This window comes from Ananas comosus, linkage group 21 (genome assembly GCF_001540865.1).
Source record: "Ananas comosus cultivar F153 linkage group 21, ASM154086v1, whole genome shotgun sequence".
NCBI lineage: Eukaryota > Viridiplantae > Streptophyta > Magnoliopsida > Poales > Bromeliaceae > Ananas > Ananas comosus.
Genome location: NC_033641.1, coordinates 9,553,773 through 9,571,229, shown reverse-complemented (window position 1 = coordinate 9,571,229; position 17,457 = coordinate 9,553,773). Strand labels below are relative to the sequence as shown.

Below are 17,457 nucleotides of genomic sequence, written 5' to 3'. Positions count from 1 at the left end.
GTACATCGACACATAATGCCATGAAATATTTATTTTTTTAGCAACAAAATATTCTAACTGTTTGTTATATATTTTTATCAAATCTTTTGAACTTTATTAAAAAAATTACTTACTAATTTTATAAATAGAAGGTTTTGAGTTATGCCGTCGGTACAGGAGTTGTATCGTGTCGATATTTTGCTGGCACTGGCACAATACAATAAATACAATCCGTGCCGATCGGCATTTAAATTCTTGATTGGATGTTTTTTCTTTTATTTGGTAGAGTGCTCTTAGGTTTCTCCAAAAAGTTAAAAATAAAATACTATGGATATTTTTTTATGTTCAATCTATTTGGTTTCAAAAAAAAATTAATTTTTTGAAATTTTCTTTTCAGGTTTTATAAAAAAAAACTTTTTAAAAAATTATTTTTTAAAAATCAAAAAGGCGGAAATTTTAAAAAGAGATTTAGTTTCCATGGTTCGTTTTTTTCGGGTGTGGAACTGAAGAGATTGTACTTGAAACTCGGCATCCAATAGACAGGAAATGAAGTCGGCAGCTCCGATCACACCGAAGCTTGCAGCCATGACACTTATTATCGACCTATTTTAGCAACCTGCACTGATAATACAGTATATGAGAATCTAACCTACGCAACTGATTCAGATAATATATAACATATGGGAGCTGAACTCGCGCCACTGGCTTTTACACTATTTGTGATTCGTAAGCGCTAGCGAACTATTTTCAAAAATATGTGTTGAAAGGAAAGGCTGACTCACAGGTTTCGACCCATCAGCCACAGTGTTGATAGGTCTCGACTTTACTCAATTCGCCTGAATATTAGGTCTACTGTTGAGTCTCTTGCTGTTAGATTTATTATGGACAACTCTATTTAATTTATTAAGCTCACCCAACTCAACTTATTAGTCTTCTGAATTTAGCATCATATGATAGAAAATTGGATCTATTTTAGCCGATAATAAGTAGCAAACACGTAAGGGCTATATATGCAAATATATGTAGCATCCCAATAGTCTCACATCGGATAATGTGGGAGAGTCTGATGAGTTTATAAATAACGGACGCACTAGTAATAATAACTGGACTTAAACATTTTGGGCTGATGATTTGAACCCAACGAGTTATTGTTGCTAGTGAATTAGATCGTTACATTTGATGTAACGGACAAACTAGTAGTAATAACTTGAATGATGGGTGTATAAGTAATTAAGTCTAGAAAATATCACTGATCGGTTCACGAGTAATGTGGCGGACCAAGTTCATGCAACAATTTGTGCCTTTCCTTCCTTGCGCTTCCTTGTTAGCCTGTCAAAATCACACTCACTTTGGTCAACTAAGTCTTTGTCCCACTCCCCCCCAACCCAATACAACACATAAGAGAACGTGAAATTCGTGATTGCAAAAATAATAATAAAAAAAAAAACAAAAAGAAGAGAGAGATAGACTCACCACCATCACCTCTCTCTCTCTCTCTCTCTCTCTCTCTCTCTCTATACTTCTCATTCACACTTCTCTTCGCCATGGACGCGCTCAAAGAAGAAGAAGACGACTCCATGTAAGCTCCCTCTCTCTCTCTCTCTCTCTCTCTCTCTCTCTCTCTCTCTCGCTCACATACGCAATTCATCGAACACGTGTAGGGCGTGGAATAGTTTCGGAATTTTTGTTTAGCCCTCTTAACGGTTTCTTTTTGCGCGGGATTCGAAGGTTCGAGACGAGCCACGTGCTGGGGAGCCTCGTCGCGTCGTCCCCGCTCCTAGGGCACGCGTGGCGCGCGTGCGCGCGCGCGGACGCGGCGGGGCCGAGGAGCTTCGTGGCCGAGCGCCCGGGCGGGGGCGGCGGCGCAGCCGTCCACGTCGCGTTCTCCGGCGCCAGCGCCGCGGCGGCCGCGGCGGCCGCGGACGCGGGAGGGGACGCGCTCCGACCGGTGCCCATCGGCGGCGGCGGCGGTGGAGGGCTCTTCTCCCAGCTTGTGGGCGGCGGCGGCGGCGGCGGCGGGGATGGGGAGGAGGAGGTGCTCGTGCAAGCTTGGGCTTTGCGTTTCTATGTCGCCTTGTGTAAGACACCGGAGTATCAAGTAAGTTCACTTCTTTCCTTTTTGCCCCTTTCAAATCTTTGTTGATCGGTTTGTAAACCCTAATTGCTGAACCAATTGGGTGGTTCGTGTATGTTGATGAGCAATTTAATCTAATTTAATGGGACAATTAGATCTCGAATCTAATTTAGTATCTTAGTGTGATTTTGGCGATTTTTGCTTCAAATTTTACCATTTTGATGAGAAAAACAATAATTGTTTTTGGCATACCTACCCGTGCAAGTAAACAAAATTTAAGGAGGTGGGCGTTCGAATAATCAATTCCGCACGAGTGCATGCGCAATTTTACATGTTTGCAGGGATATACATGCAAAATACCCTAAAAAGGTTGGATGCCAAGGTATCTACTCTTTTCAGCTTTTGTAGCTAAAAAGAGACTTTACATGTTCGACAAAATGCCTAAGAGATCTTGGCACGTAACTTCGCCTATTTTGAGCTTTTATTCGGTGACGTAACCTATAATTCATTTTTGATAAGATTTGATGAGATATAAGTGCCACGCCGCTGCCGCAAGCCAACAAAATAGGGTTTATTAACAGTGTAGGCCTCCAGATGGGGAAGGCCATAGCTTTGGGACATTTAACTACCCTTCAACTTAATGATTGGTTTCTCTTGTCAATTCACTTTTTGTCTTTATCGAAGAAGCAATCCAACTAGGCATTAAGACAATTAGTTTTCACCAATTTGAGTTTTGGAGGATTTTATTTGTATTTTGCAATCATTTGGGCTTAAAAGCTCCTCCAGGAACACATGAAAGTGATCAACTTACAGATTTTGTTGGTTTATAAGGGCTCAAAAATGATTTCTCTCTATGGTTTTTGCTGAGAGATGAAATTGTCTTTTTGATGCAGCTTTCCAGTTACGCTTCTTTGACACAAAACGATACATATACATATGTATATTATTCTACTTTGAGGACTGAATCAATCTAAATTGTTCCTTTTCAACTTCTTCAAGCACAATTGTTACTAGTTTGGCCTGGCTTTTGGGAAAGTTTTTCTTCTTTATAAATAAAATCTTCAAGCTTTTGCTGTGGCTTAAAGCTGAAATGAGTTTCTGCACCCGAAAGCTGAAGCTCCAGTGTGGACCTTCTACTTTCGTTGCTGATCTAAGCTGTTGGGACAATTTAAACCAAAAAGTTGTTAGTATTTTAAATAACTCTACTCAGACAACAAAGCTCTAGATGGGCCAAATTAGCTCTTTAGATACCATAATAATAATGTATGTGACGTTACATTGTAGTTCAAATTGCATCTTGATTTCGTTCTTCTCTCCTTGGTTAGATGCTTCTGGATGATGTCAAAGACAAATCAGTGGTATTCACAGGCCATGCAATGGGCGGTGCGGTCGCTTCGCTTGCGGCCCTTCACTTCCTTTGCTCATCGTTCTGCTTCACTTCTTCAACCACCAAATCCCTCTTATGCGTCACCTTCGGAAGTCCGCTTCTCGGAAATGAGGCTCTATCTCGAGCCATTCTTAGAGAAAGATGGAATGGTAACTTCTTCCACGTCGTCTCACAGCACGATTTCATGCCAAGGCTCTTCTTTTGCCCTCTCAACTCAATTTCTTCTCGTCTTAGAACCTACTTGCAGTCGAGGCAATTCTCAATGCATGCACCTAATGAAGAAAAGATGGAACTGCATAAGTTTATATCTCCGCATATTGCTGCTGCCGTGACCGGGCAGAAGCAGAAGCGGAAGCTATCTGCTGTGGTTTATGACAGAAGCCCTTACAAGCCATTTGGGAACTACGGTTTGTGCTCTATGGAGGGAATGGTGTGCATTGATAATCCAACTGCAGTGGCACAGATGCTCTATGTGACATTCGTAACTAATTGGCAGTCAAACTCCAACATCGAGGAGCATCTTTCTTATGGTGATCTTGTAGTGAATATCTCGCAAAACTTGCTAAAGAGGAAGCGAATTTCCGTTGAAGATGAGGACCCCAAATCAAACTACGAGTCAGGGATTTCACTCGCACTCGAGGCATCGGGTATCGGAGTAAAGGTAGTCTATTTCCTTCATATCTCTATTATTGGTCTCCTTTCATTATTCTTCAAGAACGAAGATCGCAAAGTTTTAGATTAAATGGCCAACTGATGCATGAAAAAGATTTGGACTCTTGGACCTCTAGTACCCAATTCTTGGTGTGTTCATCAACCAAATATTGCAAGAAAAATATGAATCAGTTCATGACAAATTTAGTCCCTAAAGTTTGATCCCGATTTCAACAACAACCTTAGAGTTTCAATGTTAATAGTTTGGTCCCTCAATTTTGATCCACCTAACAATTAAGTCAAGTTAGCCTACTGTCTGAAAAACACCACATCGGCATAATCGCTGCTAAGGCCAAGCTCAAAAATTGCCATGTCAACAAACTCTAACGATGATTCTGACATGTGGCATAGTACTTGTTACTTGGGATAAACCTCCGAGACAGCATTGTTAAAGTTGAAGCTCCATGAACGCGTTTGAAATCGGGGTCGAACTTTTGGAGCTAACTTTATAATTAATTCAGCTTGAGTTGATTCTTTGGATGTGCATATAAAAGCAGAGGTTTATTGATGATTGGTATGTTGTAAAACGACTAACAGGGCATTGGAGCTATGGCTGCACGCGAGTGCCTAAAACAATCGAAGAGGATGGGCCAAAGTCCTAATCTGATCTGTGCCAATCTAGCAATCAGGCTTGGCAAAATAACCCCATGTCGGGCTCAAATCGAATGGTACAAGACCTCTTGCGACGACGACATGGGCTACTACGATGCATTCAAGCTTAGGAAGGCCAAGAAGGACTCCAAAGCAAACATGAACCGAATAAAACTAGCTAAATTTTGGGACAGCGTGATTGAAATGCTTCAAAACAACCAACTTCCTTATGATTTCCACAAAAGAGCCAAGTGGGCTAATGCAGCTCAATTCTACAAGCTTCTGGTTGAGCCATTGGACATTGCTGAGTATTACAGAAGCCGGTATCACAAGACTAAAGGCCATTATTTGACTCATGGGAGAGAAAGGAGGTACGAGATCTTCGATAAGTGGTGGGAAGGGAAGAAGGATTGTGTTGATACCACGAATATGAAGAGGAGTAAGTTTGCTGGGTTGACTCAAGATTCGTGTTTCTGGGCGAAGGTCGAAGAAGCAATGGAGTGGCTGGATGATTTGAGAAGCCAGAGTGATCCTGCGAAGGTGGCGCAATTGAGGAAAAAGTTGAATGAATTTGATTGTTACTCGAAGCGATTGGTGGAGAGGAAAGATGTGTCGATAGACGTGTTGGCCCCGCGCTCGAGCTTCAGGCTGTGGTTGGAAGAATGGAAGGATCTCAAGTTTAACCCCAGCTTCTAAAAAGTAGTACATTGTTCTACTTAAATACTCTTCTGTAAGTTTGATTTAGTAGTGGTATGAGAAATTAGCAGTAGATAAATGATAGCATAAAGAACCTAAATTACCGAGAAAGAACATAATCATCGAGGTATATGTATAAATTCGAAGCCTTTGTTACTAATTCTGGTGTATGTATTCATAATAATAATCAGGATTCATAGTTCTACTACAAAGTGTATTTTCCTGTATCAATTTTGATATTGCTTGTGGAGAGAGCTTATTGCTTGTGCTAAAATTTTCCCTGCTCACTTTTTCGTTTCTGCACTTCATCTTCTCAGATTTTGTAGGTGTATATCTATATCAAGGTAGGGAAATTAAGTTTTAAATGGTTCACTGAGAAGTCGAGGACGTCGAATTGTTAGCTGAGCTAATCGCTCGCTCTCGCGAGTTACCAGTACTCGACATCGCTCGATGTTGCAGCTTCTAGTTATACTGAAGCTCGGCTTGGTCGTGAGAAAGGCGAGTTTCATTGTAAAGTTAAGATTAAAACTGCCACCGAAAGAGCATGTAGCTGTCGTCTTCTTCGGCTGCTGCTATGCTATACCCACCACAATTTTATAGCATCAGAGAAAAATATTGAAAGCGCTTTTAGAATTTTTGGCCCTTTCAAAGTATGAAAGCAGATGCTTTTAATCACCACAATACGGCGCGGGATCATAGCTTTCATTATTGAGGATATCCAGGTCTTATAGAGTAGCATAGAGGTAGTGATAGCATAACATAGGTAAGTACCCATCATAATTAAACAACACTTTTGCAGAGACTCTGTAAGAAGCAAACAACTCAATATATTGCATAGACTCAAAAATAAGTACTTAAAAGCTCCGGCACCTAGAAATATACTTCAAATTTACATCTTTCCATGGCCGTGGTTTTCAAATTTCAATCACTGCTTAAAGCTTCAGCACTTAGAAATATACTTTGAAATTTCAACATCAAAGATGCTCATATCAAGTTGCTTCAATTCCCATATTACATTTTTCCACCAAAATCCACCCCTCTCTCCATACTAATTTCTAAGTAGGCAAAACTATCTTTTATCACATTATATTACAAGGATTCAAGGTATATATTACGATATAACAAGGAACCAAACCCACATAACTATCACCAACATAGGGTATGGCTAGGTAATGTCCAAATTTTTTGAGAAACCCCGAAAACAAACAACTCTCATTTCGCGTTGAATAGCATACTCAACACATGCCGCATTTTCGGCCTCGCCTCGGGAGATAAATTGACACAGGCTAGGGCGACCTTTAAGACCGATAGCATTTGAGATCGGACGCCGAGTGATGCTTTTGAAACCCTCGGGTCCAGAATTTGCTCTCTCTGATCACGCCTAGTCGAATAGCTGAGGGCCCATTTGGCTAACTCGACCCCCTCGCTGACGGGCGGTTTCCCCGTCAGCAACTCGAGCAAGATAACCCCGAAGCTGTACACATTGCCGGACATCGTCAACCTCATAGTATACGCATACTCTGCGATCACAAAACAAAGAGATTTAGTATCAGTATGGTAAAAAAAAAAAAGTTCACTCCTTCGTGTGCCGCATTACGATAGCAGGTAAATTTTGCAGCATCCCATACCCGGAGGAATGTACCCGACCGATCCAGCGACAGTAGAAAGGCTCCCCGTGCTCTTGGACGGATCGATAACTTTACAAAGCTCGATATCTCCAACCTGAGGCTCGGTGGTCGACTTCAAGTGAATGGTCAGCGTCGAAAGATCGAGAAGAAGAACGGGTTGAGCGCACCCGTGAAGGAAAGTCAACCCTTGCGCGACCCCAAGCGCTATACTGTACCTGGACGACCAATCCAAAATGTTTTCTTTACTTCTATGAAGAAACTCGAACAACGTCCCTTCGTGCGCGTTCTCGTAGAAGAGATAAGCGCTATCCTCGGTCAGTACGTAAGCGAGCGGAACCATTACGTTCGAACTGCTTAGCCTCCCCAAGCTTTCAAGCTCTTGCCCGAACTTCTCGTGGGTCCCGCTCGGGACGCTCTTGTCGCTCCAGTTGAGCTTCTTTACCGAGTAGCTGGTTCCGTTCGGCATCGCAGCTTTGTAATAGGTACAAAACCTCGTTTTGAGAGTGACGTTGCGCGGGTCCGAAACTGCTTCCATGGCTTTGGAGAAGTCGATCGCGGACCGGTGGATGCTGTTCGACGTCACGAAACAACCATCCACAATTTGAGGAGGGTTCTCCGAGATTTCGATACCTTCATCTTCCACCCGATAAAATCTCTTAGAAAACACATATAGAAGTACCGCCGCAATTAAGCCCAAACCAAGAAAAGCACCAATTATAGCGAGTATGATGATCATAAGACTCGATCTCTTCTTCTTTGTGACAGTGCCGGTTCCATCATTGGTTCCTATAAGGTCCACATTTCCATTTGTAATGACATTCACGTAAGGAGGGAACTGAGGAAGGACCCCGGAGAGTCGATTATAAGAGAGCACCAAAAGCGTTAAAGATTGCAGCTTAGTGAGAGAGTTTGGGACTTCGCCGGAAAAATTATTGTGGGAGAGATCGAGAACTTCCAATTCGGACAAAGAGCCGAGATACGAAGGTATCGACCCTCCGAAGAGGTTGCTGCTTAGGTTTAGAGCGATCGTTAAGCTACTCGGCATGGGCGGAACTGTCCCACTCAAGTTGTTGTTCCCCAATTGAAGCTCGATCAAATTATTCAAGTTGTTAATCGAGCTGGGTATCGATCCAAAGAACATGTTGTCGTTCAAATCCAAATTCGTAAGCTTTTTCAAGCCGGAAATCGCCGACGATATCTCCCCGGAGAAAGAATTTCGGCTGAGATTTAGCGTGCTCAGGCTAGAAAGCTGGAAAATCTCATTAGGTATCCCTCCACTAAGATTGTTCATCTGGAGCTCCAACTCCACTAATTGCCGAAGATTACCCAACTCTTTTGGAATCCCTCCCCGCAAACGATTGTCAGCGAGATTCAACAGTGTGAGATTCTCGCAATCGCCGATTTGAGAAGGGATACCCGAATCCAACTTGTTACCTTCCAATTCTAAGTATTTCAAGCCCGAGAGTAGCCCAATCGCCTCCGGAATTGTTCCATTGAGCAAATTCCCGCCAAGTCGAAGACGATAAAGCCCTTGCGACAAGTTTGCGGGGATGGCCCCTTCAAGATGATTACCGGTGAGATCGACCGACTCCAAACTAGGCGGCGATAGGAGGTCGGAAGGGATTTCCCCGCCTAATTGATTGTAACTGAGGTCCAAAATCCTCATGTACTTTGTGAGCCCGCCGGGGATTGTCCCGGAGAACTTGTTCTCATTGGCCGCGAAGCGCGAGAGCGTCGCGATACCGGATAAGCTCGCCGGGATATCCCCGACGAGGTTGTTTGAGGAGAGGAGGAGGGTTTCCAGCTTCGGAAACTCTCCGAAGCCATTAGGAAGGGACCCATTAAAGCTATTCTGGCTAAGATCCAGGAGAGTGAGGTTCGCGTACTCGGAGACCGAATTGGGTATGTTTCCACTGAAATTGTTAGAGGAGAGAACCAACTCTTCCAAGGTGAGAACTTTACCACCGCCGAGCAAGCTCTGAACTGTGCCCACCATGCGATTGGAGCTAAGATTCAAGCTTTTCAACCGCGACAGCGAATCGAATTGGTTGTGAACAGGCCCTGTCAAGTGATTGAAGGACAAATCCAGAGTCTCCAAACCCGCAAAGTTTGAGAAGTTACCAAGTGCTCCATCCAACCCGTTGTAGCTGAGGTTCAGGGACTTCAATCCGGAGAGCCCGACGCAGTCGGCGAAGAAGGATTCGGGGAGGGTGGTGATGGAATTGAGGGAGAGGTCCAGGTGCTCCAGGGTGTTGAGGCCACAGATGAGATCAAAAAGGAGGGTGGAAAAGGAGGAGTTTTTGGTGGTGGAGAGACCAAGCCCTGAGAAGGAGAGCTGGGTCACTGCAGCATCTGGAGAGGATTGGGGAGAGCAAGTGACCCTCTCCCACGAGCAGGGATCTGGGTTTGTGGTGTTCCACTCAGAATTGGATCCTGTTAAGGAGTTGAGGGTTTTGGAGAGGTTTCTCATGATCTCCACTTGGGTTTGATTGAGTTGTGAGGAAGAAGCTAAAAGGCCATGGATGAAGAAGATGGTGAAGAAGAAGAAGCAGGAGAAGATGATGGGGAAAGGGAAGGAGATGTGGGCATACCTCTCCATTAATGTGAGCTCCTCTCTCTTCTCTCTTTGGGTTCTTTTGATGAAAATAAAAATTGGGTTTTTGGTGTTGTTGTGGTTGGGTTTTATGTTGGGTTCATCTTCATCTCTTTTAGGAAGAAGAAGAGGATGAGAGAGAGAGAGTGGGGGGATTTTGTTTTGTGATAGGGGTGTTATGATGATGGGTTCACCTCCATTTATCCTATTGATTCTTAAGATGAATCTAACATCATATATTTCTAGGAAGAAGAGGAGGGGGAAAAAGATGGGGTTTTTATTACCAAGAAAAGAAGAGTGAAGGAGAGAGAGAGAGGTGTGGACTCAAAAACACAGGGTTTAGTCTTCTTGGAATAGAGAGAGAGAGACAGAGAGTCTCCTTGGAATAGATAGAGAGAGAGAGAGAGAGAGAGAGAGAGAGATGTGGACTAAAAAGGGTTGGTCTCCTTGGAAAGATGAACATTGAATAGAGAGAGAGAGAGAGAGAGAGAGAGAGAGATGTGGACAAAAACACTTGAAAAGAGAGAGAGAGAGAGAGAGAGAGAGAGAGAGAGAGAGAGAGAGTATTTAGAGGGGCCTGAGTTGACTGAGAATAGTTAATGGGTCTACCACCAGTTCATGACCATGTAATGTAGGAATAATGGTCTTATGTTCCTTACAATGTCCAGCTTACTTATTTAGGAGTGCTTAAAAAAAGAGTAACATTTTTTTTCTTCAAAAAAAAAAAAAATATACTACATACTTCATTCATTAAAAAAAATAAATTAAGCTACAAAAATAAACTAAAGAAACCTCCAAACCAGACCAAAAAAAATATTAAAAATGAAACAAAAAAAAGTAAAAAAAAAAGGAAAAAAAATGAAACAAAAAAAAGTTTCAATTCAAGTACTAGGGTACGCTCGTTAGACACGCTGTTTTTCTTCTACTGAAGCATCAAACGTCTGATCGAATTGACAGCTAGCAATGTCTGATCGAATTAACATTTAAAAAAAAGATAAAAATTTTATGAATCCTTTTTTTACGGTTTCTTTTTTCTGAATGCATGTAAGTTTATGTAATATTAGGTCTTAAAGATTTGGTCCAAAACTTTTCTATTGATTGCTACACGGCGAAAATTAAAATACTATTAATAATAAAGAAATAATATTTGCCATTTATGTTTTATTCTATGAATACATAGGATTTGTTTACATTGAACATATTAGTAAGTGTTACGACAAACGCACAAACGAAAACGAAATAACGAACACAAAATTATCAAATCATAAGCAGAAATGAAAGAATACACAGATTTACGTGAAAAATCTTTTGCAGGAAAAAAACCACGGACGAGGGAGGAGAGAACATCACTATCGAAACAAAAGGGAATATAATGTTCTTCAGATTACAACTAACCACGATCACACGCCTCTAGGGCAAAAACGAAGAGAAAAAATTCATAACGAATTTCGGATCCGATCCGTACCGCGGGGGCCTCCGCCCCCCGCACCCTCGCACCCCCTGACGAATGTCAGTGGTGGGCTACGGGCTCGGGCTTGACGGCCCGAGCCCTTCGCTATCCAGCACAGACATTTATTTTCCCTTCACAATTTAATTTCTCAATTTGGTCGCACCGCAAAGCTGTTGGCGAGTCATAAATCCAACGAAATAGATTTTGAGTCATATCTAACAGTAAGTATTATTAGTCCTTTGATTCTCTACCCTATTGAACTATTTGCATTATGTGAAATATTAAGATTATGTTTAGTATTAAGACAGAGTTAATATGATCTGCACAATATGTTTTCACTTGTAAAAATTGATAAAATATTTTTATATTGCAAGTAATGTATTTTGCTGCAAATCCCAAACAGTTGCAGGATCTTTTTCGGCCTAAAGTTGGCAGCACATGTCACTTCTTTCTGCAGTTCCCAGATGCCCAACATTTGACTGGATTTTTATTTAAGTTCAGATTTTGTAACTTATACCCAAATTTCTATCATTCATTAATAAGAGATTTCATTCCCCAATCTTAGTTAATTAATGGGTGTGATCACTCTTCTTGTGCTTGTGTTTGTGCTTGTGCTTGTGCTTGTGCTTGTGCCTGCGTGTGTGTTTGAGCGGACGCGACACGCCGTGTTTGACGGTGATAATTAATAATAATAACAATATGGGTTTTAGGATCTCGATGTACAATAATAGTACTGTTATTTTAACATTTAGCAATAACCAACATTATCTTATTGTTAATACAAGTTTAATTTATGCTTGAGTTAGAATTACAATGTGATGTGTTAAGAGTCGAATAATTAAAGTGCAAGGTTGAATCTCTCTCTCTCTCTCTCTCTCTCTCTCTCTACTTATTATTAGGGAGTAGCAATACATAGTTGTTTTATCATTTGTGGTCTTTATTAAGCTAAACTTTGCGACTTTTTAATTGTTGTTTATTAGAACTAAGGGGCGCACTACGTAATTGTTTGTTCGCGCTTTAGAATGTAGTACTATTTTGTAAAATATTATCAGAATAGCGGTATCAGAACAAACCGCAATATTAATAGCTTTATTTCTGGAGTAGCGTCAAAGCCGAGCCTTAAAATTTTATTTTTTGCTTCCTATTGTAGTAAGAGCTTTAACTTTTCTAGTTTGTTAAACACTTGAGCTAAAATTTGCTTTTGGTGAAAGTAGAAGCGTAAGAAAAGTCAAATGGACTCTAAGAAGCATTGATTAGTATGCGCAATAATTAAATCCTTTGAAAACAGAATGATTAGGATATGATTTAAATACAAAATTTGATGACTAAATTAAAATTGGGTGTCCAAATATCAGCAACTAAATTATTACAATTAAAAATATGAGGACTAAATTCAAATTCAGATTGAACTTTAACCCTAGTAGAGGTATAGAAGAAAAAGAAGGTAAAATCATAGTGTTGAGTATGAAAAAAGAAAAAAAAGAAAAGCAATTAGCAGCATTGGTGGGCATGAAAAGTGTGAAATGGAAATATCAGAATCATTTGATTCTGTTAGGTCAAGTTCAAGCAAAAGGTCAAAAGTAAGTTAATAAAGTGCATCATTTCAAATACCAAGTACAGTAAAAGTCTCCTCCTAGCATATGATATTCTTATTTTACTATTACTATTTAGCGCAGTTGGTTGATACGCCACATTACTGGTAAATAGGTTCGGAAACATCGATCTACACGGCATACTCGTTTAAAAATAGAATGATTTAGAGTAATAACATAAATGTAATAAGATGAATAATAGGTAGAGCCTGTGGACTTGTTCCCAAAAAAAAAAAAAAAATCTAATTCCAAGCACTACAATAGTAACATAACCAGTAGTCCGATGTTTGATGTCTAAATTGTCAGACCATTGACGCTAACCATTAATTCTAAAAGTTCGAGTGTCAAAAAGATATAATCAACTCATTTAAAACATATAAGCATAGTGCTTATGAGTTTCAATTTGTGACTTGGCCCAACCGGTCTCTCGCTGCTTCGAACATGGCCCGATCCAATTCGACCTTCCGCAATATCAAACATGACTAGACACAACCTGACTCTCCGCCATAAGGCAAGATGCTGGCCCCTTAAGTCAATATAAATACCAACAATAAGGTCGGCATTCGAATTTATGTTGTCGTTTAAACTTAGGACTCGTCCGGTCTCGGATTCATGTAAAATGAGACATATTATGTTCAACATTTGAACACTCGTGTCGGCTTAAATTTGAAACTCATATCCCAACTTCAAGTCAATCTTCCATACAAAGACCTGTATACAGAATCAAAAAAAAAAAGAAAAAAGAAAAAAGAAGAAAAAGAAAGAGAATAATAATGAGAGTCTATTGGGGTCCACATGAAGAAATTCAACATAGAATTATTCAATGGAGTGTTGGATACGGGAGAGGGTCCCTTTCTTGACTCTTCCCTCCTCTAGAGGAGTTTGAATGCTCTTTTGATGTGTTCTTTTTTTTAGCCTATTTTCATAGAATATAATCACCTTTATTTTTTCTAAAAAAAAAATAAAAAAGGTGCTTTTGATTAGTATATTATGACCACAATTAGTGGAAAAAATGGTTTAATATGACAAAAACTGAGGGTGATTTAAAAATAGATCAATGAATTTTTCCTTTTTTCTTTTTTTTTTTTTTTTTTTTTGAGGATATGAACTTTTAACTTGATAAATAATTCTTGATTTCATAATAGCAAAAGACTTTGGAGTAAAGCTAGAACACTTCCAAGAGAAAATAGAACACTTCCAAGACATCCTGATCGATGATCGGCATCTTCAAATTTTGCGACTTTTTTTTGCATCATATGGCTAGTATACAAATGGTTTCAAAATTGATAATTTTTAACGACTAATATAAAATGAATTTAATACCACTTTATCACCAAACAAATAAGTTCACAAAATCACAAAAAATTCGATTCTTAAGGAGTTAAAAATAAAGCAGATTGCATTTAACAGCGTCGATCATCAATTGAATGCCCCATTCGGGGAAATAACACAAACAAGTATTCCAGCTTTACTCGAAAACTTTGTATCTTTTAGCAACATTATCATCTAACCAGCTTATAGCATAATGTTTAACAAGGATACAAAATACAACCGAAGAAACTGTATTAAAAGTTTGAATAAATAACATAGACAAAATCAATTATATTTCAGCAATCTCTCAGTTCCAATGGCAGCACAAGATCTTTTGACTTCGCGATAAGGTGGCAGAACTAAAAATTGAGAACACTGACAAACTTTTCTGTGTGAATTGAGGAGATTCACTGTTAATACTTCAAGCATTATACGGCACAAGTCTCAGAAAAATACCTTCCTTACTTAACCACAGAATAGCAAAAAATTGTGATGTTTACATCTGTTACTTTAACAGGACACAGTACCAAGTAAACTTATGGTCTTGCATAAGATATGATTCCATATATGATAATTGGTTCATTGATGAGAGAACTGTAACTTCCTCCCAAAAACATCGGTCATGTAGCAGGATTTACAGTTAAAGCATCATCATCCCTATCGATATACGACATAATAATTGCCTTTTCATTGTGAATTACACGCAGGTCAAATAAATCTATCTAGTTGGGAGTAATAGGGTTCAACTTTGTGAATCATCAATACAAGGCGTAAAAGGAAGGCCTCACAGTTTGCTAGAAACTGCGAGATACTTGGAATGGCGCGCCTGGGCTATTATCTTCCCCGTGTTCTTCTTCCTGAACTCGATAGAGGTGACCCCAACTGCTTTTCCGACTCGCAACAGTTTTGCCTCGATCTCAATTTCTTCCTGCATAATTTGTAGTCATTTATATTCTGATGTTAGTCAAATCATCAGATACACTGCCTAAGTATAAGACTCACAATAATCTTAGATAGAAGAGAAAAAGAAGGAATTAAAAAAAACTGTTCAAAGGCTAATTTGGAAATAAAATCTTTTGATATGGAGAAAACTACTTAAGAAACAGGATCGGAACAAGAATAATTGCTCAATAAAGCCAACAAGCATCAGGCTACAGGAAATGAACTATCTTAGATTATATAGTTCAATAAATTCATCCTCAGAATTTTATGACACACAAGAACCCTTGTGCCATGATTTACTTTATCTATGCTAGTTTTCAAAACCACAATCAGCAGAAAGTAAAGAGTCATTGTTTTCCTTTCCACCGTCCGTATCACAAATGAACTAGAATATTAACTGTTCAGAAAATAATACGACACGACAAAGTAATATAGCAGTATTCATTTTGCTGCAACCTTACCTTTTCACTAAATTCCATGTAAACTGGCTGAAAATGCCAATTTAAGCGATGCATGGGAAATCCAGAAGTTGGCACCATCTATATAAATATTTCTGTCTAATTTGATGGCGGAATTTAACCGAAAGAGTAAGATTTCAACAGAATGCAAAGGTTAAAGACCCAATTATTACAATAGAATAGTTAGGGGTTCAAACTAACAGGTTGAGGTGTTTCAACTTACCCAAATAAACCCTCTACAAGACTTTCTCAGTCAGGTATACTATATTCTGCTTAGTTATATTATATTCTGCATATGAAGTGCTAGATTAAGATAATTGGTACACAGCATCTAAACAAATCATGCATTCCCACTTCCACCTATGTCTCTACCTCCCAGGTTTAAAGTTTAAACTCTTAATAAAGACATTATTCAATGAAACTTCAGTTTTGCAGAGCATTTTGAACATAAAGCCAAGAACATCAAATTGAAGTGCGCACTTCATTCAATTTAGGAATAAATTATACTCATTCTAATTCAAAAGTTGAGCCAACTGAATTCAGAAAATCTAAAAGTCATCCTATTCTATTCAGAATGAGTTGTCGAACAACTGATTAACAATAAGGCTAACATTGAGAACCGCAATTTAGAGATAAGGCGCGCACATTAATAAATGCAGCGTCCAAGTAGGAGATGCTGATCTCCAGGGAGACACCGCTGGTTGGAAACCCGCTGCTATAGAACACGGCGGAGCCCACGACGTCCGCCAAAGTCGCAATTACGCCGCTGTGGAGGTAGCTTTCCGAGTTCTGCAAAAAAAATCCAGATTTACACTCTGTTTGCCATGTTTGGAACCAAGTTTTATACAGAATTCAAGCAAGATCAATTCAGAGGAACTCAGTTGAATTCATTTACAGGCGAATTTCTTTTTGTTTGGAATAATTTGAGGTTTAAATGAACTCCATCCTATTAAATTATTCAGAGAAACATAAAAAGGAATCATTTCAATGTATTGGCTAGGGCATAATACTAATCAGAAACGCGATATTAAGTGGCCCGTAAAAGCTTCTTTCGGCCGGAGAACCAAAGTTTCGAAACAGGAGCTTCTGCTTTTGCCAAAATCACACTTTTTACTTCCCGCTACAACATAAGCTCTACACTAAAGCTTCTCTCTGGAGGAGAACCAAAAGTTCCAAATTGGAGCTTCCATTTTCGCCAAAATCACGTTTTTTTTTTTTTTTTCGACTTCCCACTGCAACAGAAGCTCCACAATTTTCTGATCACCTAACACTCTTATCACATATAACTGCAGTTAAAATTCAAAGCAGAAGCAGTGGAATCGTCTGAGAAATCCCACCAAATCCTTCCAACAATGAATCGAAACCTCAAAAGCAGAAGCAGGAACTGCTTCTGGTCGCCGAACTACTCTCCACTGCAGCATAAACTCCATACGTTTTCTAATCACCAACCACTCTAGTACAAATTACTGCTGCAGAGGATCAAACGACCTCAAAACATAAAAATTAACCGCATCGCAAAAAATCCCACCACATCCTTCCAACAATCGATCGAAACCCCAAGCCTTAGCGACTCCAAACAACAAGGATACCGAATCGGAAGATTTAGGGCACCAAACAGGGCGTTTGATCCCGGGACGGGGTGATACCGCGAGGCGAGGGGGGACGGAGAGGGAGCAGAGGACGCGGCGGGGCTCTGCGGCGTCGATGCGGAGGCCATGGAGGACGAAGGCGTCGTAGAAGCTCGGTGGGAGCTCCGCCGCAGGGGAGGAGGAGGAGGAGGACGAAGAGGGATCGGGATCGAGCTCGAGGGAGCGCTTCACCGCATCGAGATCCATGGCCGATCCGTAACGGATAAGATCCGTTAACAACGACAAAATCCGTTGGGGGGTATATATGTAATTATGATTAAATAGTTGGGCTGGGCCGTAATTTACCAAAATTCGGCCCAGGTACAATTTATTGCGTGGGCCGGGTCCACAAAGGCATGCTCTCTTACTATGGTTTTATGTTTCTATGAAGGCCTAAAGAGTGTTCTGTAAAACGGA

General features: G+C 40.2%; 3 protein-coding genes across 3 annotated transcripts; 1 reads left to right on the top strand and 2 right to left on the bottom strand.

Annotated features, from left to right (window-relative positions):
- On the top strand, positions 1,409-5,646 carry LOC109726602 (lipase-like PAD4). The gene is made up of 4 exons (XM_020256306.1): positions 1,409-1,558; positions 1,708-2,077; positions 3,379-4,101; positions 4,689-5,646. Exons 1-4 carry the CDS (start codon positions 1,524-1,526, stop codon positions 5,436-5,438), a joined length of 1,878 nt encoding a protein of 625 aa, XP_020111895.1. The 5' UTR covers positions 1,409-1,523; the 3' UTR covers positions 5,439-5,646.
- On the bottom strand, positions 6,368-10,103 carry LOC109726525 (LRR receptor-like serine/threonine-protein kinase GSO1). Its single transcript, XM_020256148.1, has 2 exons — positions 7,067-10,103; positions 6,368-6,958 (listed from the first exon to the last, which is right to left on the bottom strand). Exons 1-2 carry the CDS (start codon positions 9,663-9,665, stop codon positions 6,651-6,653), a joined length of 2,907 nt encoding a protein of 968 aa, XP_020111737.1. The 5' UTR covers positions 9,666-10,103; the 3' UTR covers positions 6,368-6,650.
- On the bottom strand, positions 14,441-17,269 carry LOC109726881 (acyl-coenzyme A thioesterase 13-like). Its single transcript, XM_020256717.1, has 3 exons — positions 17,059-17,269; positions 16,058-16,201; positions 14,441-14,940 (listed from the first exon to the last, which is right to left on the bottom strand). Exons 1-3 carry the CDS (start codon positions 17,245-17,247, stop codon positions 14,797-14,799), a joined length of 477 nt encoding a protein of 158 aa, XP_020112306.1. The 5' UTR covers positions 17,248-17,269; the 3' UTR covers positions 14,441-14,796.